At 45.8% G+C, this 25,510-nt stretch overlaps 1 protein-coding gene across 1 annotated transcript in view; it reads left to right on the forward strand.

Annotated features, from left to right (window-relative positions):
• Lamc1 (laminin subunit gamma 1) overlaps positions 1-24,848 on the forward strand; it is a 123,161-nt gene extending 98,313 nt beyond the window's left edge. Inside the window, exons 14-28 of the mRNA XM_057769666.1 lie at positions 871-1,116; positions 1,551-1,704; positions 2,101-2,243; positions 3,705-3,883; positions 4,913-5,069; positions 9,675-9,880; positions 10,761-10,840; positions 13,135-13,272; positions 14,538-14,682; positions 15,511-15,660; positions 15,846-15,960; positions 16,928-17,127; positions 17,320-17,478; positions 20,057-20,156; positions 22,033-24,848. Coding sequence (XP_057625649.1) covers positions 871-1,116; positions 1,551-1,704; positions 2,101-2,243; positions 3,705-3,883; positions 4,913-5,069; positions 9,675-9,880; positions 10,761-10,840; positions 13,135-13,272; positions 14,538-14,682; positions 15,511-15,660; positions 15,846-15,960; positions 16,928-17,127; positions 17,320-17,478; positions 20,057-20,156; positions 22,033-22,289 — 2,429 coding nt within the window. The 3' untranslated portion in view covers positions 22,290-24,848. The remainder of the gene's footprint in view (positions 1-870; positions 1,117-1,550; positions 1,705-2,100; positions 2,244-3,704; positions 3,884-4,912; positions 5,070-9,674; positions 9,881-10,760; positions 10,841-13,134; positions 13,273-14,537; positions 14,683-15,510; positions 15,661-15,845; positions 15,961-16,927; positions 17,128-17,319; positions 17,479-20,056; positions 20,157-22,032) is intronic.
• Positions 24,849-25,510: the final 662 nt, after the last annotated feature.

A 25,510-nucleotide genomic window follows, 5' to 3' on the forward strand; every position in this document is an offset into this window, starting at 1 on the left:
GTCTGGAAGAGTGCCCATGCACATAGCAGACGCTCACCTACAGTTGTTTAGAGAATTAATAGACCAGATGCTTGAGAAATGTTAGGCTCATTTAGGCCGTATTGGCTGCATAGATGTCAAGAGCCCATCTTGAGCTGACAGTGGCAGGGAAGGAAAGGATGGAGAAGAGCAGTGAGCATGGTGGAGAGAGCCTGAGTCTGGCTCCACCTTCTTCCTGCTCAGTAGAGCTCCCATAGGCTGGTGGGCGGTACCTGGTTCTCTTTTTGAGTTCTCTCTCTAGTTTACACTGCCTGGCAGTGCTCAACTAGGGATGGTGTGTGCCTTTTAGAAGATAAGAAAGACCCTGCTCACCCTGTTGTTTGGAAAACTTAAAGCATCAAAAGTAGTGCTCTGTCTTTCCCAAGTCCAGCCAAAGCCTGTGTGGATGTGCTATTTGTTGGGAATACAGAGTTGGTAAATCCTGAGCCTGTCTCATTTACCAAGAATTTTAACATGTGATCTTGGTTGTCGGAGAATTTGAAATGAAGTAGACAAACCAGGGACCATCCTACTGAATGAGTATTGTCAAGGCCACTCCACTGGTCTGGCCCAGTGTTGGGGCCACAGCCTGGGTGTCTTGATAAGGCTGTCTATGAGGAAATATGAATTCAGAAAACTGTATAGCACTCTAGTGTTGCTTTCTCCTAAATGAACGGCTCCTGTGAACCTGGCTTTTTCTTCTGTGGACTGGCACGGTACTGTTGAGCCACTGTGTATGTAGCACAAGCCCTTGTATGTTATGGCCAGACTGGGCAGTATGTCCCCGTTGGTGATCCACAGCAGGAGTGCCGCAGGCCTTTCTTCCTCACCCTCTGATTTTCTCGTTCCCAGGCAAGAGATGTGAGCTCTGTGATGACGGCTACTTTGGAGACCCTCTGGGCAGCAATGGGCCCGTGAGACTGTGCCGTCCATGTCAGTGTAACGACAACATAGACCCCAATGCGGTTGGCAACTGCAACCGCCTGACAGGGGAGTGTCTGAAGTGCATCTACAACACCGCCGGCTTCTACTGCGACCGGTGCAAAGAAGGGTTTTTCGGCAATCCCCTGGCTCCCAATCCCGCAGACAAATGCAAAGGTCAGCCACTGCCAGATTCGGGCGCACACACCTTGATGTGCGCATTTCAGTTCCGACAGTAGTTTGTGCAAATGCAGTACTGGCCTGTGAAAATGCGGTGTGAACCACTTGCACAACTTAAGATCGCTAGACACCACATTAAAAAAGTGAAACAGGAGAATTCATTTTAATATATTTCATTTAACCTAATATAACCACCATTTTATTGCTTCAGCTGATAATTAGTTGAAAACTGTTAATGAAATGGGTATTCTTTTCCCACCGAACATCAACAAAGCCAGCGTGTGTTTTACTTGATGGCACATCTGCCCAGATTACCCAGACACACTGTATGTGACTGAGTGGCTTCTGCACCTGACAACACAGGCCTAAAGGCCTGTGCTCTGTTCTCCCTGGTGATTTGCATCTGTTGCTTTCTCTGTCTTCCTCCCCAGCCTGCGCCTGCAATCCCTATGGGACCGTGCAGCAACAGAGCAGCTGTAACCCCGTGACCGGGCAGTGCGAGTGTCTGCCTCATGTATCGGGCCGGGACTGTGGCGCTTGTGACCCTGGCTTCTACAACCTGCAGAGTGGACAAGGCTGTGAGAGGTGAGACTTCGGAGCCTTTGGAGGGGAGAAGTGACCTTTTCTGTCTGTATCTTAAGAAGTACAGTTTCTCAGGTCACAGTTAGTGGCTGGCTTGATGTTGCTCAGGAATTGTTTTGAGGGCCTTACATAGGAAAAGCACCGCATGAGAGGATATAGGAGACTCGGCAGGACTGTGGCCTGGGAATCTCTGTCCAGTTCTTGGGCAGTGCCGGTTTCAGAATGGGGCGTCCTGGTGCAGGTGAGGCTTGACAAAGAGCCCTGAGCAGTACTCACAGAAAGGGCTAGAACCTTAGGGATAACATTCCACCTAATGGTCCTTAACACCCTGCCTTTGATATAGAATGTTGCTTACAATCTGCTTTTCTTACCTTAGAAATGTCTTGTGTTTCTTTTCAGGTGTGACTGCCATGCTTTGGGTTCCACCAACGGGCAGTGTGACATCCGCACTGGTCAGTGTGAGTGCCAGCCTGGCATCACCGGTCAGCACTGTGAGCGCTGTGAGACCAACCACTTCGGATTTGGCCCTGAAGGCTGCAAACGTAAGAATGGTGGCTTGCAGTGCTTGAGTTGGAGTGTCCCCCAACTCCAACTAATGCTCTAAACACAGAGAGAACCCCGATAGCCTGTTAGTGTGGCCATCAATGGTGGCTTGCAGGCCGTGTCCCCCAACTCCAACTAATGCTCTAAACACAGAGAGAACCCCGATAGCCTGTGTGGCCATCGTGGAGACTAGTCTGTGAATATTATAAAACTCTGGAAATCAAGGGCTTTTCTGTTTCCTTTGTGACAGCCTTGTTAATGCCACCTTTTATGAGTTTTTTTAATACTTCTCTTAGTAATCTTGTTTTCTAAAGAAAAAAAAAACTCCTTCTGAGCCCTGAGCTTGCCCACTCTGCCTCATGAAACTTGTTTATTGATCACATTATCATTGCAGATAAGGGAACAGTAATGGGTTCTGTTCAGTATTTGTTGACTCACTGTGCTTACTCTCCACCCGTGGGGCCTTTTTGGTTTGGCTGGATATAAACATCTGCTTCTCCTTGGCATAAACACTTGCCTGGAAATCAGAACAGTTTGGGTTCTTGTTTTCTGAATTCCTTCGTTTCTCCTGTGGAATGCAGCGTAAGTCATTGACTCAGCTCAGCGAACAAAGTGAGAAAACAAACTGAAAAATAATGCAAGAGAAGTGTTAGCATTTGGGTTTTCCTATTTCTTAGAGAAATTTAAGCTGTGGAGAGATGAAAGTAGAGAGGAATTCCTGAAGCCTGTGAAAAAGAACACTACTTAGTTTAATAATCACCATATGTATGTGTGTACACACACACACACAGAGTTTTTTTTCCCCTTCCCTGGCTCGCCTCACTTCCCTTTCCCCCACTTCTCAGAGACACATTCTCCACCATTCTGGTAATTCTGTAATGACTGTGTCCCAAGGGGATGGGGAGATGGCTCAGTGGATAAAGTGCTTGCCATACAAGCAAGAGGAACTGAGTTCAGATCCCCAGCACCCACATAAAAAGGTAGCTGTGCATCTGTACCTGTAGTGCTGAAACAGGTAGATCCCTGGAGCTCATTAGCGAGCCAGTCTTCCCTGTTGTTGGGAACTAGGCACAGTGGCACACACCTTTAATCCCAGCATTCGGGAAGCAAAGGTAGACAGATCTCTTGTGAGTTGGAAGCCAGCCTGGTCTACATAGTGAGTTCCAGGACAGCCAGGGCTACATAATGAGACCCTGTCTCAAAAACCAAACAACGACAGAAGTAAGGCAGAAAGTGATAGAGGAGGGTAGATACCCAGTGGTGATCCCGGCCTCTGTGGGCACACGCATGTGTGTGCACAGATGAAGGGGGCACATTTTAATTTACAACCTAAAATGTCTGTCTTCTCTGCCAAATGGACTTACCTATCTAGGATCTCAAAATGAATTTTTCTAAGTGCTTAGAATGATGTTACAACCAGTTCAGATGGGAATTGTCTTAATTGTCCTCTTGTTTGGTAGCTTGTGACTGCCACCACGAAGGGTCCCTTTCACTCCAGTGTAAAGACGATGGCCGCTGTGAATGCAGGGAAGGCTTTGTGGGAAATCGCTGTGACCAATGTGAAGAGAACTATTTCTACAATCGCTCTTGGCCTGGCTGCCAGGAGTGTCCAGCTTGTTACCGGCTGGTGAAGGATAAGGTAAGCTGCCAGTAGTGCATTCATTCATTCAGTCATTCATTTCTCATCTATTCAGAGGACGCCGAGTGGAAACGCAGTATACTCTAGGCTCCAGAGAGAAGAGTGGTGAACACGTTGGATCTGGTCTCTCTCCTCAGAGGCATACTTTCTAGTTAGGGGGAGTGACCAGAACTGCATACATAAGAGAACACCCGAGATAAGAGGCGGAAAGAGTAGGAATGGATAATATCTATGGGAAACTGGGTAAGGCCCCTGCAAGGAAACTCTTGTGAAGTGAAAGCCGAGGGTGAGGAGAGGGAGCCATGTGAGGAGGAATGCTGGCAAAGGCCTGGACCCCGAGAGCTTCTGGATCCTGCCCTGTGCAGGGTCTGTAGGACTGTGTCGACAGTAAGGGAGGACTTTATGACGGAAGTGTACAGAGGTCCAGTTGTACTTTCAGAGGAGTGTCCTGACTACCACATGAAGAGTGGTCACTAGGGATGGGATGAAGGGAGAGCCTTGAATGGGTGGGATAAATAGGTGGGTGAGAGAGCAGGGTAGGGAAAAAGAAGACTCAAGAAAGGCCTTGGACCTTGAGGTTTTCGCTTTATGTTGCTGGAGATGCTGTCTACTGGGAATCCCCAGGGAGGACAGGTCCTGGGTTCAGTTTGAGAGGCCTGGCAGAGATCTCAGGTGCTCAGGGGGAGCTGGAGAACTGTCTGCAGACCGTGTACAGGAAGAGAGTGGTTCTAAGGGTTTGCTTGGGAAGCCAGAGGAAAAGACAAGCCTCTTCTGCCTGTGCTGCCTGTGTGAGCAGAGGGCACATTCCCCCCACTTCTGCCTGTGTGAGCAGAGGGCACAGTCCCCCCACTTCTGCCTGTGTGAGGGCACAGTCCCCCCACTTCTGCCTGTGTGAGCAGCGTGTGTGAGGGCACAGTCCCCCCACTTCTGCCTGTGTGAGCAGGCGTGTGTGAGGGCACAGTCCTCCAACTTCCGGAGCTCCCCGTGGCTCCTGCAGCACCCACAGCCAAGTTCTCTTGTCCTCCTCAGGTTGCTGAGCATCGAGTGAAACTCCAAGAGTTAGAGAGCCTCATAGCAAACCTCGGGACCGGGGATGAGACGGTGACGGACCAAGCCTTTGAGGACAGACTGAAGGAGGCAGAGAGAGAGGTCACAGACCTCCTCCGTGAGGCTCAGGAGGTCAAAGGTATACATATCACACTGAGTGACTGTGATTCGTTTCTAGTTTACAATTAATATGGTTTTTATAAAGTTCTCAGTTTTTAAACTACTTGCAGAATATGTTTTTGTTTTTTAAGTGTTATTTTAGACAGAGTCTCACTGTAGCTTGAGCTGACCTGGCACTCATGTATATTCAAGTTGGTCTCAGACATGTGGCAGTCCTCAGCCTCCTGAGTGCGAGGATTACAGGCGTGAACTGCCTGCCTGGCTGGAAGGTATTTTATTTTAAAGGCAACATTTCAAAAATGACCTGTAGTCTTAATGCTTTAAGATGAAATAAACAGGGATAACTTCCCCCTATATCAAAAACTTTTGGTTGTTCAGGTTTGAAGTATTTTATGAATCTGTTCATTTACATACAAAGAGTTTGAAGTTGAAAATATCATTAAAGCCAAGCATTTTTTAGGATGTTTGTTTCCAACTACAACTTCTGAGGAGCACTTTTATAAGAAGAAAATTAGAATTTTGATTTTAATCTCCCACTGTCCTAGTGGGTGAGAATTTATTTGGTGTATGGCTTTATTTTCTTCACTGTGACTCTTGAGAACAAAAAAGCAAAACAAAACAAAAACCATGGTCCTCAAGCATTGGTTGAACAACTCACTACTGAATAATCAGCACTTGGCACTTGTGAAAAGGAAGCCTTAGGAATCAGTGCCTGTGCATGAAGACATTTGTCTGATTAGCACGCTATGTGTTAGCATTACATAAAAGTGCACAGCGTATGTACCACGCCCATCCTAAGGTCTTCTGCACACGCTATGACGAGGTGGAGGAGAGAAAGGGGATCAGCCTCAGACTTCGAGGACAGATATTTTAAACACTCTGCTGACTCTCAAAGAAACTTGTTTTTAAAAACTTTAAAGTTGAAATGTTATTTTAAATCAAATACTTGCTTTTTGGATCACTTTAAATTTTTGGTTTTAATCCTTACTCTGAACTAAGCTTTTTTTCTAAACTTGGGCAGACTCTTTCTACAGTGGTTAAGTGCCTATAGTAAGCCTGGTGCTGAGCTCAGTCCCAGTGATGGGAAGGTGGGCAAAGCTGTTCCTGTCGGCAGGATGCTCACCATCAGGCGGAGTCTCCTGTGTATCATGGGGCAAGTGTGTTCTCAGAGGCACATAGTAAATGTTCATTAAAGTTAGCATGCATGGGGCAGCAGTGACCAACTCCACTTTGAGTTTATCGATATATATTCATTTTGGAGTTACATGGAGAAGTCTGCCTATCTAAAAATTTAGATCAGAAACTAAATATGTTGCTTTTTTTCTACATATAAGTATCGCTTATGTATAGAGTTTTAATTTTAGATGATTATTGAAATAGGGAAGGAAGTAACTGGACATATTTTGTTTTGGCAAATTTGTTTGATTTCTTTTTTATGAGAGTCCACAATTTGTTCCATGTGAGATATTTTTTAGAAATTGAAAAGCATAAGATGTTGGTGGCTTATTATAATGTTACATGCATCTGCATATTTGTTTGGGGTTGTTTGTTGGTGTCATTTTGAGTGGTACACACTGCCTAGGAAGAATGGACCACCCTCCCACTTAGGATGTTCATTGTGTCAACCACTTTGGCATGTGGTTTTCCATTGACATGCCCTATTAGAACAATAGATTCCCATGTTGTTTGGTGTACTCTAACTCATGGGGTTGGTTATATTCTGACTTGTCAGTTAGGCTAACCACAGCCTGACAGCAAGCTCTTGGCCAGTTCCACCAATGTACAAGAGTAGGCTCAGGGCCAAAGAAGGGCAGCAAGTCTGGGCACTTATCATTCTATGTTACTTGATATGGCTGAGCTGCTGGCCACGTCTTCTGCCACAGTAACCACGTATTTTCCTGTGCCCACGTAGACAATCTGCTGGCCAGAAACTTCACCATATTTCCTAGCACCACCTGCAAGCTGGAAGCACGGTGGTTTGTTGCTTCCTCTAGCCCTGGGATCCTCCCATGGACTGGGGTAGAATTCTCTTTCCGCAGTTCCTCAGCTGTGGAGTTCCCAGCTGGCCTTCCCCGCGCAGGTTCAGGCTAGCCAGGAGTGAGAATGCCTTTGTGCTGTAAGGACTCCCTGTAGTGGAACTGAACCTAATCTGCAGATCTGGAAGATGACATGGACGGTTCGGGGCTGACAGGTAGACACTGGAATTGAAGGACGGTTGACATGAGCAGTTAGTGTCTCTGTTGTCTTTTCTGGTGCCATCTAGAGAACTGGACAGTGAGGCGTGGCAGTGGTTCCTCAGAGTCTAAAGCAGTGATTCTCAGCCTCCCTTATTTTTAAGTAACACATTGAACATAAAAATTATATATAGTCATAGAGTAATAATGTTTTGATCTGGGTACATATATGCATTGCACAGAGCTTAAATCAGGTTAAATATCTACTCCTCAGACATTTATTATTTCTTTATGGTGAAAGCTTTCAAAACCCTTTCTTCCAGTTTTTTTTTTTTTGGTTTTTCAAGACAGGGTTTCTCTGGTTTTGGAGCCTGTCCTGGAACTAGCTCTTGTAGACCAGACTGGTCTCGAACTCACAGAGATCCGCCTGCCTCTGCCTCCCAAGTGCTGGGATTAAAGGCGTGCGCCACCACCGCCCGGCTTATTCCAGTTTTTTTAAACGCTGATTTTCCTCATTGCCCCGCTCACTATTCAGCAGCGCATCAGGACTTCCTAGAGCTCTCTAAGGCTCTGCCCGCTGCCCACCCTCCCCTCCCCTGCCTTCTGCTGCACACTCACACTGTTTTGTTCCCGTCAGCTGTTTTAAACTTCCATGTCTGGGTGAGGTCCAGTGCTCTTTGCTCTGTGAGTGTATTTCGCTCACAGAGTTATCGTCCTCCGGATTTCGTTCCTTCTTATGGTCACACTGTCTCTTTGTGTTTATGGACCATTTCATTAATCATTGGTAGATCCATTTATTGTTTTGGCTGCTTGGCTACTGAGAAGAGTGTCTCAGTGATGGGATTGCAGGTGTCTCCTTGACATCCCCTTGCATGTGGGATTGGGATTACTGGATCAGGTTGGTTAGTGCTGAGTGCTTTCCATGATGGCTGTACTGACTCCCGTTTCTGACAGAGTGTGCAGATTTGCCCTTCTCTGTGCCCTCACCAGTATGTGTTCGCCACAGTCTCTTTGCTAGTAGCCGTACTGACTGAGGTGACGCTGTCTCTCATTGAAGTTTTGACTTGAATTTCCTGTTGATTGATGGTGTTAAACATTTTTCCAGATACCTGTGTGTCATTTGTGTGTCTTCTTGTGAGAAATGTCTATTTATGCGTGCTGCCCATTTGTTAACTTTTTCCCCTTTTCGGTAATGAGTTTTTAAGTTCTTAGGGCTGCCAGGTGCGCAGCTTGTACTCACTCTCCGCCCGCCCCCTTGGCTGTCTCCACGCTCTTGGTGGCTTCCTTTGCTCTGCAGCCTTTCAGTTTGATGTAATTGCATTTGTCTAGTTTTGCTTTTATTTCCTGTGTTTTTGGGGCCTTGTCCAAGAAATCCTTGCCAGTTCTAGAGTCCTGAAGCATTTTTGTTTTCTTTCAGTAATTTCATTATTTTAGGCCTTCTATTCAAGTGCTTAGTTCATTTAAGTTGGTGTTTATAACTGGTCAGGTTAAAGGTACAGCTTCATTCTTTGTGTGGTAGTCTGCTTTTCCAGTCCCATTTATTGACTCAACTCTCTTTCTTTTTCCTGATGTGTTTTTAAACTTTTGAAAGCTGGCTGGCTGCAGATGTGTGGGTGTATTTCCAGGCTCTCTTCTGTTCCAAGAACTGGTCGATTTTAAATAGAACTTGAATTTTTGTATGTTAATAAAAACCTCCTGACATACGAGAATTTAATACTGGCAGACTTTATATTTGCACAGGTTTATAATTATCATTTGACTTATTGGGACCCAAGCATGAGGTTTAAGTTCAATGGAGTGGTAAAGTGCAGTTTGAGGGACTCTGTTGAAGCGGAGATCCAATGAAGATCGCACACATGTGCTGGGACAGAGGTGGAGTGGGGAGGGCAGGGAGCACACCTGGTTTAAAATGCAAGGAAGTTGTATTTGCCATCCTTCGGTGTTGTTTGGTTTGTTTGATTTTGAGTAGTCAGGGTTTTATTTTGTATCCCTCCATTCCATGTAGACCAAACTGGCCAGGAACACGGAGAGCCACCTGCTTCGGCTTCCTGATGCTGGAATTCAGCGTCCATCATTACAGCTGGCATCTGCTCCAAGTGTACTTTTTAATAGTTATGTGTCAGGGTTTTAAGGCTGACGACTCTTCAGTACTATACAGTTGTGATTAAATCTGACATAGTCCGAAGATTCTTTTTCTTTCCTTCATCCATCTGCATGTTTGATTGTCTCTGCTTTGCTGACTTTCGTGTAAGATTGTGGGCCCAGGGATGGGCAGGAAAGGGACTCAGTCACCTGGGAAGACAGTGAAGTTGGGAGCAATGCACACACGCCAGGGTACAGTACAGGCATCACCTCTGCTGGGGGTTGGGGAAGATGCTGCTGAGCGCCTCAGCTTCACATGGATGGTATGATGATCATTTTCAGGCTGTCTGTCTGCAATGCTCTTTCAGATGTAGATCAGAATTTGATGGATCGCCTTCAGAGGGTGAATAGCAGTCTACACAGCCAAATTAGCCGATTGCAGAATATCCGGAATACTATAGAAGAGACCGGGATCTTGGCTGAACAAGCACGGTCCCGCGTGGAGAGTACGGAGCAACTGATTGAGATTGCCTCCAGGGAGCTTGAGAAAGCAAAAATGGCTGCTGCCAATGTGGTGAGTGACTCTGAAGTTCCCGTGGGTAGGGTGGGTTGTTGGGAAATTTGTAGCAGGTCATTCTACTCCACCGAGAATCCGCCACAAATGTGTCTTCATCCTCCTACCTGGCCCCCTGGAGCAGGAGAGCCATGCGGCTTATAGTCATTGAAGCAGTTGTGGCAAAGCTACAGAAACAGCTTAAAACAGAAGAGGGCTTGCAGTTCCTCAGCATGGGCAAAGGACAGCTGTTGGTAGCAGCAGAAGCGTGTGGTGTCTGCTCATATAGCAGCCAGATCCAGAAGCCGATGGGACAGAAGCAGAACAGGCTATACCACTAAAGGCCTATCTCAGTGACCCACCTCCTAAGTAAGCTTCCATAGCCACCTCTAAACGCCATCTGGGAACCAGGATTCCAACACAGGAGCTTGAGGGGGTCAGCTCAGGTTCTAACCTCAACAATTGTCACAAAACAGAAGGATCTGGATAGAAACAGAGGGATGTCTAGGTTCTTTCTCTCACTTCCCTCTTCTGCAGCACTCAAAACAGAAACAATTTCCAACCAGAGGTGCTGATCAGAACTAAAGATCTCTGAAAATAAGAAAAAAATATTTTGCGTAAGAATTAACAAAAATTAAGTCAAGCAGTGGTGGCACACACCTTTAATCCCAGCACTCAGTAGACAGAAGCGGGTGGATCTCTGTGAGTTTGAGGCCAGCCTGGTCTACAAAAGCTAGTTCCAGGACAGGCTCTAAAGCTACAGAGAAACCCCGTCTCAAAAAAACAAAGCAAAACAAACAAACAAACAGAAAAAGAATTCACAATAATTAGTGTTAATACTTGCTTTATTGAATTTAAACAATTCAGTCTTTTGAAAATCCATGTTTTATTTCCTCTTCAGTCAATCACTCAGCCAGAGTCTACAGGGGAACCAAACAACATGACGCTGTTGGCAGAAGAGGCCCGAAGGCTTGCAGAGCGGTAAGCTGCAGCATGCGGCGGGGTTCAGGTGCAGTGCCCCAGCTGACCTGTGCGTGCCGTCCTCGTGCATGCTTTCCATTGTAGGCTTGCCCTCGCTCTAATGTTACAGCTCTGCAGACTCTTTCTCTTTCACTTTGAAATTGGAATAACTTATCTTAAGTATTAGAATATACTAGCTTAGAACAAAATTATATTTAAATATATCAGATTTAACTTCTTTAGATTTTTTTTCAACTTTAAAGCCTTCAAATTTATAGATTTCTAAGGAACCCAATAGAAGTTATTAACTTAAAATTTTTACATTAGTTTTCAACAAATATTTAATTTTCAGTTCTCATTAGAAAACACTTAAACTCATTGCACATTTGAAAGTAAGCCAAAGAACACTGATCATTTTATTCCTGGCTTGTTTGCTTTTTAGACACTTTTAAATTCATTATAACTTCTTTGGAAGGCTTTAAATTGCAGAAGGAGTTAACTTTTTAAATGGCTAAAATGTAGGTGACCGTGAGAGCAGGCATCTTTGTATGGAGTCCCAGTACAGGCACTCAGTGCAGACGTCAGAAGTGTCGCCTTTGTCCAGAACTGCGGCACTGCCGTCTCACAGGTTCAGGTTGCGTTGACCTTAGCAGGTTCTTTTCTGTTCTGGGTGAGTGTGAGTTTGTGAGCCATGTAATCAACTTTGCAGAACATTTCATGGTTTTATGGGTTTATTGCTGGATTTTCTTACTAAGTTAGGAAGATAGCTAAAAACATGGAAGCTCCCAAGAAATCTTGGTCTCAAAAACTTACTGATGTGATGGGCTTCATGTGAGGACGTAGGATGAAGTTTCTTTTGCCAAGGAGAATGGCCACATAATGGATGTCACAATTCAACATGAACTGTTAGAAGTGAAAAATCAATTAGCATTGTTACCCAGCTAAGATGTGTTGCTTGGCTGGAGTCCCTATTGACTTGTTCATTGCTATTTGGTGTTGCTTTTTCTTCCAGTAATTAGGTCAAATAAGAAAAGTTTGAAGACAGGCTGTGTAGAGACTGTGCAGTAACTGTATGGAGACTATGTACTAACTATGGATACTACGTAGTAACTGTAGAGACTATGTAGTAGCTGTGTGGAGACTATGCAGTAGCTGTGTGGAGACTATGTACTAACTGTGGAGACTATGTACTAACTGTGTGGAGACTATGTACTAACTGTGGAGACTATGTACTAACTGTGTGGAGACTATGTACTAACTGTAGAGACTATGTACTAACTGTGGAGACTATGTACTAACTGTGTGGAGACTATGTACTAACTGTGTGGAGACTATGTACTAACTGTGGAGACTATGTACTAACTGTGTGGAGACTATGTACTAACTGTGTGGAGACTATGTACTAACTGTGGAGACTATGCAGTAACTGTGTAGTCCAGCAGACTGTACGATAGTCTGGTGTTTGTGTTGCACAGTCTGGGTAGCCCAGTGCTATATGTAAATTACTCACATTGGAAGGTGTTGTAATACGAGCGGCAGGGCTGTGTCCCCGGCACCCAGCCGCTCGCATGGCTTACTTATGCCCCGAAATAATTACACGGAAACTGTATTCTTTTAATCACTGCCTGGCCCATTAGTTCCAGCCTCTTATTGGCTAGCTCTTACATATTGATCTAACCCATTTCTAATATTCTGTGTAGCACAACGAGCTGGCTTACCAGGAAAGATCTTAACCTGCGTCTGTCTGGAGTGGGAGAATCATGGCGACTCCTTGACTCGGCTTCTTTCTCCCAGCATTCTGTCTGTTTACTCCACCCACATAAGGGCTGGCCTATAAATGGGCTAAGGCAGTTTTCTTTATTAGTTAACCAATAAAAGCAACAGATAAAATACAAGAACCACCCCCATCAGGAAGGTTTCCTCCCTCTCTCCCCTCCCTGTCCTCTGAGACATTTTCACTTTGTAGCTCATTGGACTGGAACCTCCTGATCCTGCTGCCTCAATGCTGAGGGCAGGAGCTACCTCAGCACACCAACCAAAAGCAATTTTTCTCAGAAAAATACACATTTGTCCCAGTAGAGTTTTGTGCCATTTATTTACCAGAAAATACTTTTCTCAGTTACAGAATGCTTTTTGTGAATTTAGCCACCTGAAATGACTGTGAAACTCCAAATGGGGCTTTCTAGTACTCCTAGATCTCTGCCCATACTAGTATATGGAAATATAACCAAGTAAATGTTACCTAAATTTTATTTCTTTTTCTACTGAATGGTCTTGTTCATGGTTCATTTTAAATTTTTCCCCTACATGTACAGCCACAAACAGGAAGCTGACGACATTGTCCGAGTGGCAAAGACCGCCAATGAGACTTCGGCTGAGGCCTATAATCTGCTTTTGAGGACCCTGGAAGGAGAGAATCAAACTGCATTTGAAATCGAAGAGCTTAATAGGAAGTGAGTGTAACTGGGAAATGGCTTCCCGTCGGGGCTGTGCAGAACCAGCACCGTGGACTGGGGACTAGGCTCATGTGTGTGAAGTTCATCACACTTTCAGAGTGGTGGAGTGGTTAGGGCAGGGGATGTGCTGCCCCTCCAGCTCTACCTGCAGGCGATGGGAGCTAGATTGGCCACGTACTTAAGAGACTTCGTGCCGGGTGTGATGGTGGCACACGCCTTTAATCCCAGCACTCGGGAGGCAGAGGCAGGCAGATCTCTGTGAGTTCGAGACCAGCCTGGTCTACAAGAGCTAGTTCCAGGACAGGCTCCAAAGCCACAGAGAAACCCTGTCTCAAAAAACCAAAAAAAAAAGACTTCGTAAATGGAGGCCGAAGAGAAGAGACGTTAGAGTAAAGTGGATAAAATGTGCTGAGCTGCCGGCCTTTAAACGGTCCAAAGTAAGAATGTATAAAATGTATCAATTGAATATTTCTAATCTGAAAGATTAGGGACCAGAAGTGTTTGGGACGTGTTTGTGTGTGTGTGTGTCTGTCTGTCTATATAATGAGATTGTGAGTGAGACCCAAGTCTAAATACAAAGTTCATTCATGTTTGTGTATGTGTGGCCTGGTATTTACCTAGTATTTGTAGTGTGTCTGCCGTTTGATAGTAGCCATCACATGGAATCAGGTATGAACTTCACCTGTTGTATTATCAGAGCTAGAAATGTTATAGAGCTGGAATTTGGGTTTTAGGGATGCCTGGTTTATATACGGTAAGCTAAATAGAACTGAAAAAATGAAATGTAACTTTTAGCTAGGGTTGTTATCAAAATGAGAGCATTGGGTACAGCAGTTATATAAAACTGGTTCTATATACTGGTTCTGTTCCGCGCTCTACTTGCTACACACTACGGGAACTAGACTGAAAATTTAAAAACAAAATAATAGACAAGAGACAGACAGACAGACAGGGCCATGGGGACATCCTTGATAAGAATGCCAAGAATGCCCATTTTATTGTGCTCAGAGACAACTTATATAGGGCTCTGGCCTCGCCCCAGCTCTCGGAACCTTGCAGCTGCAGGCTGCTCAGAGCAGAGGAAAACAAGTTGTTTACAAGGACTTCAGGGTCTGGTGGTCCGCAGTCCCCAACACAGTTCCTTTTAGGTTTTTGGAGCTGTTGTCCCAGGGATAGTAAGTAAATTGTATCTGATTAATATTAAGATGTTAAAAAAGCATGTTTTGTTTTTTTCAAATTGAATTACATCGTTTGTTCCTCAGGTATGAGCAAGCAAAGAACATCTCTCAGGACCTGGAGAAGCAGGCTGCCCGAGTCCATGAGGAAGCCAAGCGGGCAGGTGACAAAGCTGTAGAGATCTATGCCAGTGTGGCCCAGCTGACCCCTGTGGACTCCGAGGCGCTGGAGGTATGTGTGCAAAGACTGGCCACTGTAGTCCCTGACGCCCCTGTCCCTCTAGTCTGGGTAAGAGCCTGCCCTGCTTCTCCCTTCCAGACCTCCAGCTGGCTCACTGGTAAAGGTAAATTCTATTTTAATTACGCAGATGTAACTTAGTGAGATAAAGAACTATAGACATGAAGGAGCAAGGGTTTCTTGGTAATAGGAATACTTCCTCTAGATGTTTCATATAAATCCAAACTGTGATATATTTGAGTTAATTGAAGCAGAGTGTGGCTGGAGCCTTGTGTAACAGGGACCTAGAGAGCAGCAAGAAGAGCGAGCCTGCAAGAACTATAGCAGCATGCCCAGGGCAGGTAGAATATTTGGGAGTTGGTGGTGTTTTATTTCTTCTAACCGTGGTTCCTCACACAAAACCCTCATGTAAATATCTTTAATACTAAACTTGAAATTGACCATCTTGTTTTCTGTATCTGAGGTGTCAGCTGGTTTCCCAAGGTTTTGGTCTCTTCAGGTGACTAATGTGACTGAGTCCATGTGTGCAATGTGAAATAGACAGGCTTGATATGATGGTAGACAGAGGGCTGCAGCTGTGGGAGGGGAGTAGGGGAGTTTATGAAAGGGACTTGTAGGAAGATGTGTTTAAGCTGTGGCTGGCAGAGCTGTGGAAGCTAATCACAATACAGGAGACCTTCGGAAATCACTAAAGTATACTTGGTTTTAAAAAACCCGCAAACCCTTGACCTCTGCTGTCTTTCTGTCAATTGAGCCTTAAATCTCAGAGTTCCTAAGCTTCCTTGTCATTTATTGTGATCATTGCTTACATGTTCGTCACAGAATGAAGCAAATAAAATCAAGAAGGAAGCTGCGGATCTGGACCGTCTAATTGACCAGAAGCTGAAGGACTATGAGGACCTTCGGGAAGACATGAGGGGGAAGGAAAATGAAGTAAAGAACCTTTTAGAGAAGGGAAAGGCTGAGCAGCAGGTTAGTTTGATTTGCCACTGGCCGCATTTCTGGAGACAACAATTTAAACGACTCAAGGGTGAGCCGCGTCTAGCGTGCGGCCTTTGTGTGTGCTTCAGTCCCTAAGCTGTGGCTGTGAGGGCTTGTCTGTTAGAGGGAAGGCCGGCCCAGAAAGGTTTGCACTCTGACCTGCTATGTACTTGCAGACGGCCGACCAACTCCTAGCTCGAGCTGACGCTGCCAAGGCTCTTGCTGAAGAGGCTGCTAAAAAGGGACGAAATACCTTACAAGAAGCCAATGACATTCTCAACAACCTCAAAGGTATGAGAGGGTCAGGCAGCAGCAGCGTCTATGCCTGTCCTCCGCAGAGGCGGTCACCGAGTCACTTTTCCGATTGTATTTAGCATGATTCCCACTGAACATAACAGTGCGCTAAATCCTATACACCGACTACTTTGATCCAGTAGTTAACCTTGGTCTTCTACCATACTTTGTTTAACCTCCATAGTCTGTATGTGTGTGTGTGTGTGTGTGTCGGGGGCGCTGTGTGCATGTGCATGTGTAGACCTCAAGTTGATTCCAGGTACCTCCTTAATGGGTCTTCTATTTATCGAAGCAGGATCTCTTGGCAAATCTGGAGCTCGAGTATTTGAAAGAAAAATCAGAGTGCCTCTGATTCTTCAGTCCGCAAACAAAAAGCCATGTGTAGGAGGGTGGTCTCGCATTAGACTAACTTGCGTCCCCGCAGTCCGCCTGCTTAGCTGACCTTCAGTGATAAACGGAGATTATCTTTTTTTCCACCTCTGATATCTAATTCTTTGTCTTGGAGAAACACACCCGCCCAGTTCACCGAGGGGTCCATTCGTGTTTGGTGAAAATAATCACAGGTTCTATAAGCATAAGAGTTGCAAGTGTAGCTTTGGTGTCGGGGTCTGTTTGAACTCCTGCTCCACAGATTCGCCTCTTGGGTTGCTGGTTCCCTTTCGTCAGCAGAGTGCCATACTGCACCCGACACACAGTAGACTGGCTGAGGCAGTGGTGTGCCGGGCCTACATGGCAGTGGCTTTTCAAGCAGGAACTCTACTCAGAAATGGATGTGCAGGACTGTGACTCGTCCTGAACCCTTCTGCACAGGGATAGGTGTGTTCTGTCCTCTCTGAGGTTCAGCTCCAGTTGTTACTGTTTGTTTCCCCAACAGATGTTTGCTGCATATAAAACAAAATCCAATTGCAGTTTTGTTTTCTTTTTGGCAGTTTAATTCAAATGTGTGCCTTGAACTCCTTTTTAGATTTTGATAGACGTGTGAATGATAACAAGACAGCTGCAGAGGAGGCTCTCAGGAGGATTCCCGCCATCAACCAGACCATAGCTGAGGCCAATGAGAAGACACGGGAGGCACAGCTGGCCCTGGGCAATGCTGCAGCCGATGCCACGGAGGCCAAGACCAAAGCCCACGAGGCAGAGATGATTGCCAGCGCTGTGCAGAAGGTGAGTGCTCCTCTCTTCGCCAGCCCCTGTTCACACATCTCATGCTCTCTAGACCCCTGAGTCCGTGCAGAGTTTGTTCTCTGTTGTAGCAAAACAGATTACAGAAGGGAGTAGGAGGCGCTCTAGGAAAGGGAAGGTGGGTGGCTCTGGGGTCTTTGGTTTGCTTTGGTCAGCAGTTCCTTCTGTGCCTAGAATGCCACCGGCACCAAGGCCGACGCCGAGAGAACCTTCGCAGAAGTGACGGATCTGGATAACGAGGTGAACGTTATGTTGAGGCAGCTGGAGGAAGCAGAAAATGAGCTGAAGAGGAAACAAGACGATGCCGACCAGGACATGATGATGGCGGGGATGGTAAGAGCTCCCTGTTGTTGTTCAGAGGCAGAGGGGAGGGTGCTCACTGGGAGAGACCCCCCAACAATGCCTTTTCCATGTGAACTTCGGGTTTGTATTGCATTTTCTGGTCAAGAAGTGGTCAGTAGCTTATGGAGAAGACAAAGAATTTGGCTCCTCTGCCAGGTATTGGTGTTGCACAATTGCCCTGTCCCCAAACCACTCAGTTAGAAGCAAAACATTTTCCTCACAGCTGGAGTTTTAGAACACTTAAAAAAAAAGCCGTGTGTGTGTGTGTGTTTAATGTGGCTGAGTAGGTGATTCATACTTGGGATAAAATTAAAATTGTTTTAAAAGGAGAATGCAGCGAAAAGCCAGTTTCTTCCTGAGTCCTCCCAGCTGCTCGCTCACGAGGGGCAGAGACCGGGTCCTTCTACAAGGCATTTGAGGAACGCTCTCTGCCACTGCACTGAAGCACACCAGCCTCACACCAGCCTCACACCAGCCTCACACCAGCCTCACACCAGCCTCACACCAGCCTCACACCCGCTTCCCTTGCACACTGTCTGTGGTGACTGTGCACAGCAGGCCACTGTGGCAGAGTGGTTTTGTGACTGGTATGCGGGAGAATGAGGGGCTATTTTTCTTCATTCCGTGTTCTATTTTGCATTAGAAAGGACTTACGGGGCTGTTTTGAGTTGCATTCACAGGGTTGGTGAACATCATCAACTTGTTTGCTCTCACCCTTGCTGTGTCAGGAAGAGGCCCGATTTTTTTGAGGCCCCCAAAACAGGGCCTTTTGCTGTGGGTCATTTTTACCTTGAGATGGAAAGGACAAATACAAGGTCTGGTGAAGTGACCCTTCTCTATGCACCCAGTTGAGCTTTGGGTTTTGTTTTATGAGACAGGGTGGTCTCCCAGTGTGGCCTTGACTGACCTGGGGCTCTCCCTGTAGGCCAGGATGGCCTTGAACTCATAGAGATCTTCCTGTTTCTGTCTCCTGCGTGCTGGGATTAAAGTTATGCACCACCATGACTGACTAAAACAGCTGAGTTTTTAAGCTTTGTGCTGGATTATCCTGCAATTTTTAATGTAAAAATGAGGCTCAAATGGAAATTACCATGAAGCAAACATCAATGTTTCTCTTATGGCTTCTCTTTTTTAAAATATACTTATTTATTCCATGTGTGTGCATGCGTGCACACGGTAACACGCGGATGTCCCAGGACAGTTTGTGGGAGTTAGTTCTTTCTTCCACCATGTGGATTTGGGGCCTAGAACTCAGGTCATCAAATTTATTGGCGACTTACCTTTTGAGCCATCTTGATGGAAGCATTGTATTTAAAGCATGTTGAAAAAAGTAGAGAATACATATTTATGAGTTCCAAAAAGAAATATGGGTTTAGTTCAAAGAGCAGAAAGAGAATCCACTTTTGTTAGTTTGGTACATAACTTCTTGGGATCAGTAAGCCATGCCCTCATACACTATCCCTTTTGTATTTATATAGTTTTGAAAGTCCACCATTCAGTGAGTATTGCCTAGATCTAACATTTTCTTCAACCAGAAGGGTTTTGGTTCTTTCTGGAAGACACTGAAGGCCACAGGTTAAACAGCAGAGTCCTGTGTCCCAGTCCCAGAACGGTCCGGAAGCCCATGCGGCTCCCCGAGAGCAGCTGCAATTTGAACTGAGTTAATCATTTATTTGTGAAAGCTTTTTTATTATCTTTTCTGTTTTTAAAATTTTCACATTGTTTTGATCCCTAGATGTTTGCTTTGTTTTGACCACAAAACAAGGAACAATAATTCCTGGTGGGGCATGCAAAGATGCTCGTTTCTCTGCTGTTGGCTTTGTTGGTGACAGCATCTGCTTTCTGACGCGTAGATGCTTCCTTTTCCACCGCTGCTTCCTGTGACTCATGCCCAGTGTGTTTGTTCAGGTTTCATGGAACTTTCCCAAATGTATTTACCTTTGGTTGACTTTGAAAATATCCATTGTATTCACGGGTGTGTGTGTGTGTGTGTGTGTGTGTGTGTAGTTGACAGAGAATTTTCAGAAAAGCCTTGCTTTGCTTATGAAAACTCTCCAAGAATAGGACATCTCTAAATAATCAGGTACCTGAGAGTATCCACGTTGTGTTCCTGTGCTCAATCTGTACTTTAAAAATAACCTAATTCTACCTAATGCATTTTATCATGTGTTTGCCCTAGGTATTCTGGAGTGGGGAAGTGAGAAAATGAGATAGCTTCATTCTTCTGAATGCATATGTCAGGAAGGGCAGCCAGGCATAGGAGTATATACCTACAGTCCAGCACTCGGAAGGCAGAGACAGGAGAATCTTGTATTTGAGACCAGCTTAGGTTACATAGCAAGACTGTCCCCCCGCCAAAAAAAAAATCATAGGAATTCTGATTGTTCCATGCAGTAGAAGTAACATCCTCCACCTGAAGAAAGACACCACCCCAAACCTGCAGAGGGTCTGTGACTCAGCACTTGGAGGGGGACATCTGAAATAGGTCTGCTGCCCACTAAGGGAACTATTTAGAGACGACGGAAACATGGACTCAGGGGTAGTCATGCTGTTTACTCTCTCCCCGCAGGCTTCACAGGCTGCTCAGGAAGCTGAGCTCAATGCCAGAAAAGCCAAAAACTCCGTTAGCAGCCTCCTCGGCCAACTGACTGACCTCCTGGAGCAGCTAGGTAAGTAACAGAAGGCTCGCTCCTGCCGGCACCCAGAGCTTTGTGCCGTCCTGGGGTCTGACGCCACCGACTCGGAGTCCTCAACTCATCGATATTAACGTTTCCTTTAGCTCCTGCACAGTTAGGGCTGCCGTACCCACTGTCTTGCCTGGCAGCACCGTCTAGGTCAGCTGCAGCATCACAGCATTGCTGGGCGCCAGCTCTAGAGTGAAGAGGAATCCGGCCTCATTGAGCTCAGGTGCTTTAGGTGCCATCCCCGGACGCTGCCCGACTAGGACACCACGGTCTTTACATTTGAAGATGAGCTGCCAGCTGGGGTGTCATTTATGGCCAGGGTTCATCGTGCAATTAAACAGCCATTTCCCCTTAGTCCCCCCTGCTGGTGGGGTTCTTTAAGGGGTTTGAAAGGCTCCATGGTAGAATAAAGAATTCTCAGAATCTCTCCATTGCCAACCAGAGAACAGTTTGATGAAGTGAAAACGTTTACACTAAAAGGGAGGGAGACTTTGTTTGTTTTATTTGGTTTCCATGGAAATACAAGCACACTGAACCCTCCTTTTAATCTAGTTTGGTAGAGGCAGATCTCCTTTTAGGACACACAGCCTTTTGTCACCAGGCTCCATTTTGAAGGAGTAATATAGCCTTTGAAGACTGGGGATTGTGTTGTGTTGTTTGTTTTCCGAGACAGGGTTTCTCTGTATCTGTTTCTGGAACTTACTCTGTAGACCAAGCTGGCCTCAGACTCAGAGATCCAGCGGCCTCTGCCTCCCGAGTTCTGGAATTTGTGTGCCACTGTTTTGTTTAGTTTTTTTTTTTAAGACAAATAATATTTTATGTTTCAAAGATCAATAATAATAAGTTATGTGCTGGCAGATGACCCTAAAATGGACGTAAGCTAAAGAGAGAGAAGGGAGAAGAGGCAGACTTTGCGAGCAGGGAGCCTGGAACTAGATTGCTGGCTCTATCACCTAGGTTTTAGGTGGGCCAATAAATTCCTGGCGTCTGAGAGTCAGTGAGCTAGCTAGACTGGTCTCAGGAGACTGCCTCTCTCTGTCCTTATTTGCTATGGAGCATCATCTTTCAGAAGGATCTTATTTTTTGTCTTACTGTGTTTAGATTGAGGCTTTGCTGGCATTATCTCAGCATTTCAGCCTTGGCCATTTGCCATTTTCTATTTTCCTAGTAGTGTCTAACTTTTACAAACAGGAAGTGATCCCTAAACCAGTGCATCTTCCCTGGAACCTGGGAGTTGCGGACATATGCTTCTATCTTAGAGATTTTTATATTCTTTGATGATACTGAAATGGCCCACAGATTACACATATGACCTGGCAAAAGGATTGGGTGTTACCAAATGGCCTTCGTAAGCATATGCGAGGTCTAAGATGTGGTAGCTGTGCATTTAGAAAACGTTCCGTGAGGGCTGAAGAGATGGAGTGGGCAAGGCACTTGCTGCCGTGCCTGACAACCTGAGTTCAGTCCCTGGGACCCACATGGTGGAAAGAGAGAACCAACTCCTGAAGGTTGTCTTCTGACCTTCACATATATGCCTTGGCATTCATGCAGACACACATGTACACACATGTGTACACACACACACACAGAAATAATAATAAATATTTAAAAATTAAGACATTCTATGAAAACCAGTTTTCTCAAGAACAAAACTACAACTATTCTAATATTAATCATTCACTCTGCCTGCCCTTGTTGACCAGGCCAGCACTGCTTAGACCCTTGAACACAGCACACGTAGCACCTTTGAGTCAGGACAGCTCCTAGCCTTAGTTTATGACAAAGCAAGAGGCACTTGGTATCACGTTCCAGTTCTCGAGGAATGAGCCTGTTCTCCTTTGTGTCCTTCCTGACTCTGCAGGACAGCTGGACACCGTGGACCTGAACAAGCTGAATGAGATCGAGGGCACCCTGAGCAAAGCCAAGGACGAAATGAAGGTCAGTGATTTGGACAGGAAGGTGGCTGACCTAGAGAATGAAGCCCGGAAGCAGGAGGCAGCCATCATGGACTATAACCGAGACATAGACGAGATCATAAAGGACATTCACAACCTGGAGGACATCAAGAAGACCCTCCCATCTGGCTGCTTTAACACCCCGTCCATTGAAAAGCCCTAGTGACAAGAGGGCCCAAGGCAGGGCCCCCAGAAGGGGAGCCCGTGAGGCCACAGTGCCTTGACACAAAGATTACACTTTTCAGACCCCCCACCTCTCTGCTGCTCTCCATCACTGTCCCTGTGAGCACAAAAAGTCGGAGTTTAAAGAGGAGCAGGTTAAACATCCTGAACCAGGAACAAAGGGTTTGGCCTAATAAAGTCTCTTCCATTCACGTCAGCCCTTTACCCAGCAACCTTAAGCCAAGGCAGACCCCTCCCCTTCCCTCCTCTCAACACCAGCAGAACCTATCTCCGTTCTCATGTTTCTATGAAGGAAATGTTTGGCTCCTCATCATAGCGTTGAGATGGGCGGTATGCCCCGTCTGTGGATAACGAAAGTGCCTCCGCATCTTCAGCCTCCTCTTTTAAACAAAAGGAAATAAACATCCTGTGCCAAAGGTATCGGTCATTCAGATGTTGGTAGCCATCCACCAGTGGTGCTAGCTGTTGAGTGTAGGACACTGAGCCGTCCTGGGAAAGAGTACAGTTACGTGTCCGTCTCCCGGAGAGTATGGCTCAAAGACACCTAGGATTCTGTCCCGTATGAACTGACCAGGAAGATAAACTATTTTCAAATTCATAGGCAGCTGTTACAAAGTCTGGATGGGCAGCTTGCACTCATCACTACACTAGATAGCTTTTGATATTTTTATAAATGGGACTTGATGCAGAAGAAACAGGGATGCGATAACCACTAAATTTTTTTTCCAAGCCTAATTCTTCAAGCTTTGTTAGTGTGTTAGTCTTGGAATTAGTGTTAAGCTATCTGTCAAACAGTTGGTCTCTAAGATCTTGACCAATGGAAGAAAAGCAGATTCCCTCCTCCCCAGATTTTCCGGATGAGGTGTAGCCAGTATCATTAGGGCTCCATCTGTGCTTTCTTCTTCTCTGTTGGAGGGAGGTGTAGTGTTTGCCCCTAAGCTCGAATTCTCTTTTTCTAACGTGTTATATTTAGAACTTTTCAAAATACGTCATTGTTTGCCAGATCCTGGTGGCAAATGCTGTTGCTCAGTATTTCACACCGCTGCCAGCGCCATCTAGTTCCTGCACTTTGTGGCTCCACCCACTCTTGAGACTTTCCTCTGTACGGAACGGGAAGAACCTTGTGTGGCATTTCCTAGTAGGATTCTCAACCTCAGATCCTCAGCTCTGTGGTTTTCTTAGGACCACACTGTGACAGTTCCTGCCCCATGCCCCCTCCTCCTGCTACCTGCCTCTGAGATTTATATATAGCCTTTAACACTATGCAATTTTGTACTTTGCGTAGCGGGGGGGAAAGAAACTATTATCTGACACACTGGTGCTATTAATTATTTGAAATTTATATTTTTTGTGTGAATGTTTTTTTTTTATCATGATTATAGAGTAAGGAGTTTATGTAAATATTCCCAGGCCTCCTAGGAGGGCACTGTCAGCTCACGTCTTTGCTCAGATTTCCCTCTTGCTAGCACAGGGAACCTGTGCACCTCCTCCCTTCCCATCGTCTCCTGAATCATCCCTGCTCCCCAGTGTTTTGCTCTGCCTCTGCCTCCGCCTCGTGTTTGCAGCACCTTCATTGTCTGACCGCAATCTCAGCCTGCTCAGCCCCACAGCCAGACCCAAGAGGGCACTCAGGCGCTCTCCCCTGTTGCCCTGATCATCTGAGCGGTAGCTCCATGCTGTCCTCCATGTCTGCCCCAGAGCAGCCAACAGGTGACCGGGCGAAGTAGTTAGGAAACTTTACTGATGGGACTCTCCCATTCCTGAGCCGGATGGGTCAGTTTTGTAGGGAGCATGTAATGACTGAGCACTTTAGGGCGCCAGGCACAGCTGATGGCAGAGAGGAGACTCTGTTCAGCCTGTCTCCATCTCTCTTGGGCATATGGAGATCACCAAAATGCTCGGCTTGGCACCCCTGAGGTTCCACTCTTGCTCCTCCGAGGTCTTTTCTGCCACAGCAGAGGTGTGGCTCTTCCTCACCAAGTTCAGTGCTGATTGGCTAGTTCCTCTAATTAAGTGCTTGCCACCGTAGCAGGTGCATGTTGGTCACAGTTGCAGGAAAATGGCTGGAACAGACCACCATCATCCGTTGGGTCAGCTCCACTCCAGCAGGGCTTAGGCCATGGTGGGTGGAGTGTTTGGTTTGGTTCATCCTCTCCTTCTGTGTGGTATATTTTTAAACAGAAATTTATTTTTAAAAATGAAAGTTATTTACAAGATAATACCTATTACACTCCTGCAGCACGGCCATTGTTTTATTGTATAGTTTCAGTAATCTGTATTTTATGTAATAAAATTGACAGGATGGCTGCTGTAAAATGCCGGGTGTCACACAGAATAGATTGTTTTATTTTTTTTCCCCATGGAATTTTCCTCTTGATCCCAACTGTGGCCCTTTTAAATGTGCCTTCACTTTAGCGGTTTGCCTTAATCTCCACAGCCTTCCTCTTCCGGGAGGTTAGTAAAGCGCAACACTTGGCATTTTTCTATGTTTAAAAAGAAAACAGTATTTTATTTATAATAAAATCTGAATATTTGTAACCCTTTATATCTTGTGTGGCCTGAATGCGGTGCGCGGACACAAACTGTGTTAAACACTATAACAGGCGGACGACTGCTGTAGTGCCTCGGGCTGCCGAGTCTTCTTGAGAACCAGCCAGTGCTGTCTGCTTTTCATTTGTACTGGGGGTTGAGTCCAGGTCTTACAGTGTGCGAGGCAAACTCTCTACCAACTGAACTACATGTATCCATCCAGATTTTTTTAATCCTTTAAGACAGGGTCTCCCTGTAGTCTGATTAGGCATTGAACTTGTGGTCTTCCTGCCTCAGCCTCCTGGATAGCTGGATCACGGGATTGCACCACTAGCCTCAGCGTTTAGAGGGTTGTTGTTTTTTTTTTTTTTTTTACTTCTTAAAATTGTAATCTTCATTGTCATCCAGATAGCAGGTTTTTTATTCTCACAGAGCTAGACTGGGTGTTACTCAACTCTTGTAGCACAGACATGGCCCAAGACCAGAGACGCAGCTGAGGAGCCTAGATGAGCTGCGGTAGAACCCGGGCGAGGTGGCTCGTGTCTGCAATCCCAGCACTCGAGGCAGGATGCTTTGAGGCCAGCCTGGGCTACAGAGAGACTTTGTCTCATTGAGCACAGCACTTGCAGTAGAAGCATAAGTCTGGAGTTGAATCTCTAGAACCTTCCAAAA

Source organism: Chionomys nivalis, chromosome 5, assembly GCF_950005125.1.
Source record: "Chionomys nivalis chromosome 5, mChiNiv1.1, whole genome shotgun sequence".
Classification (NCBI taxonomy): domain Eukaryota; kingdom Metazoa; phylum Chordata; class Mammalia; order Rodentia; family Cricetidae; genus Chionomys; species Chionomys nivalis.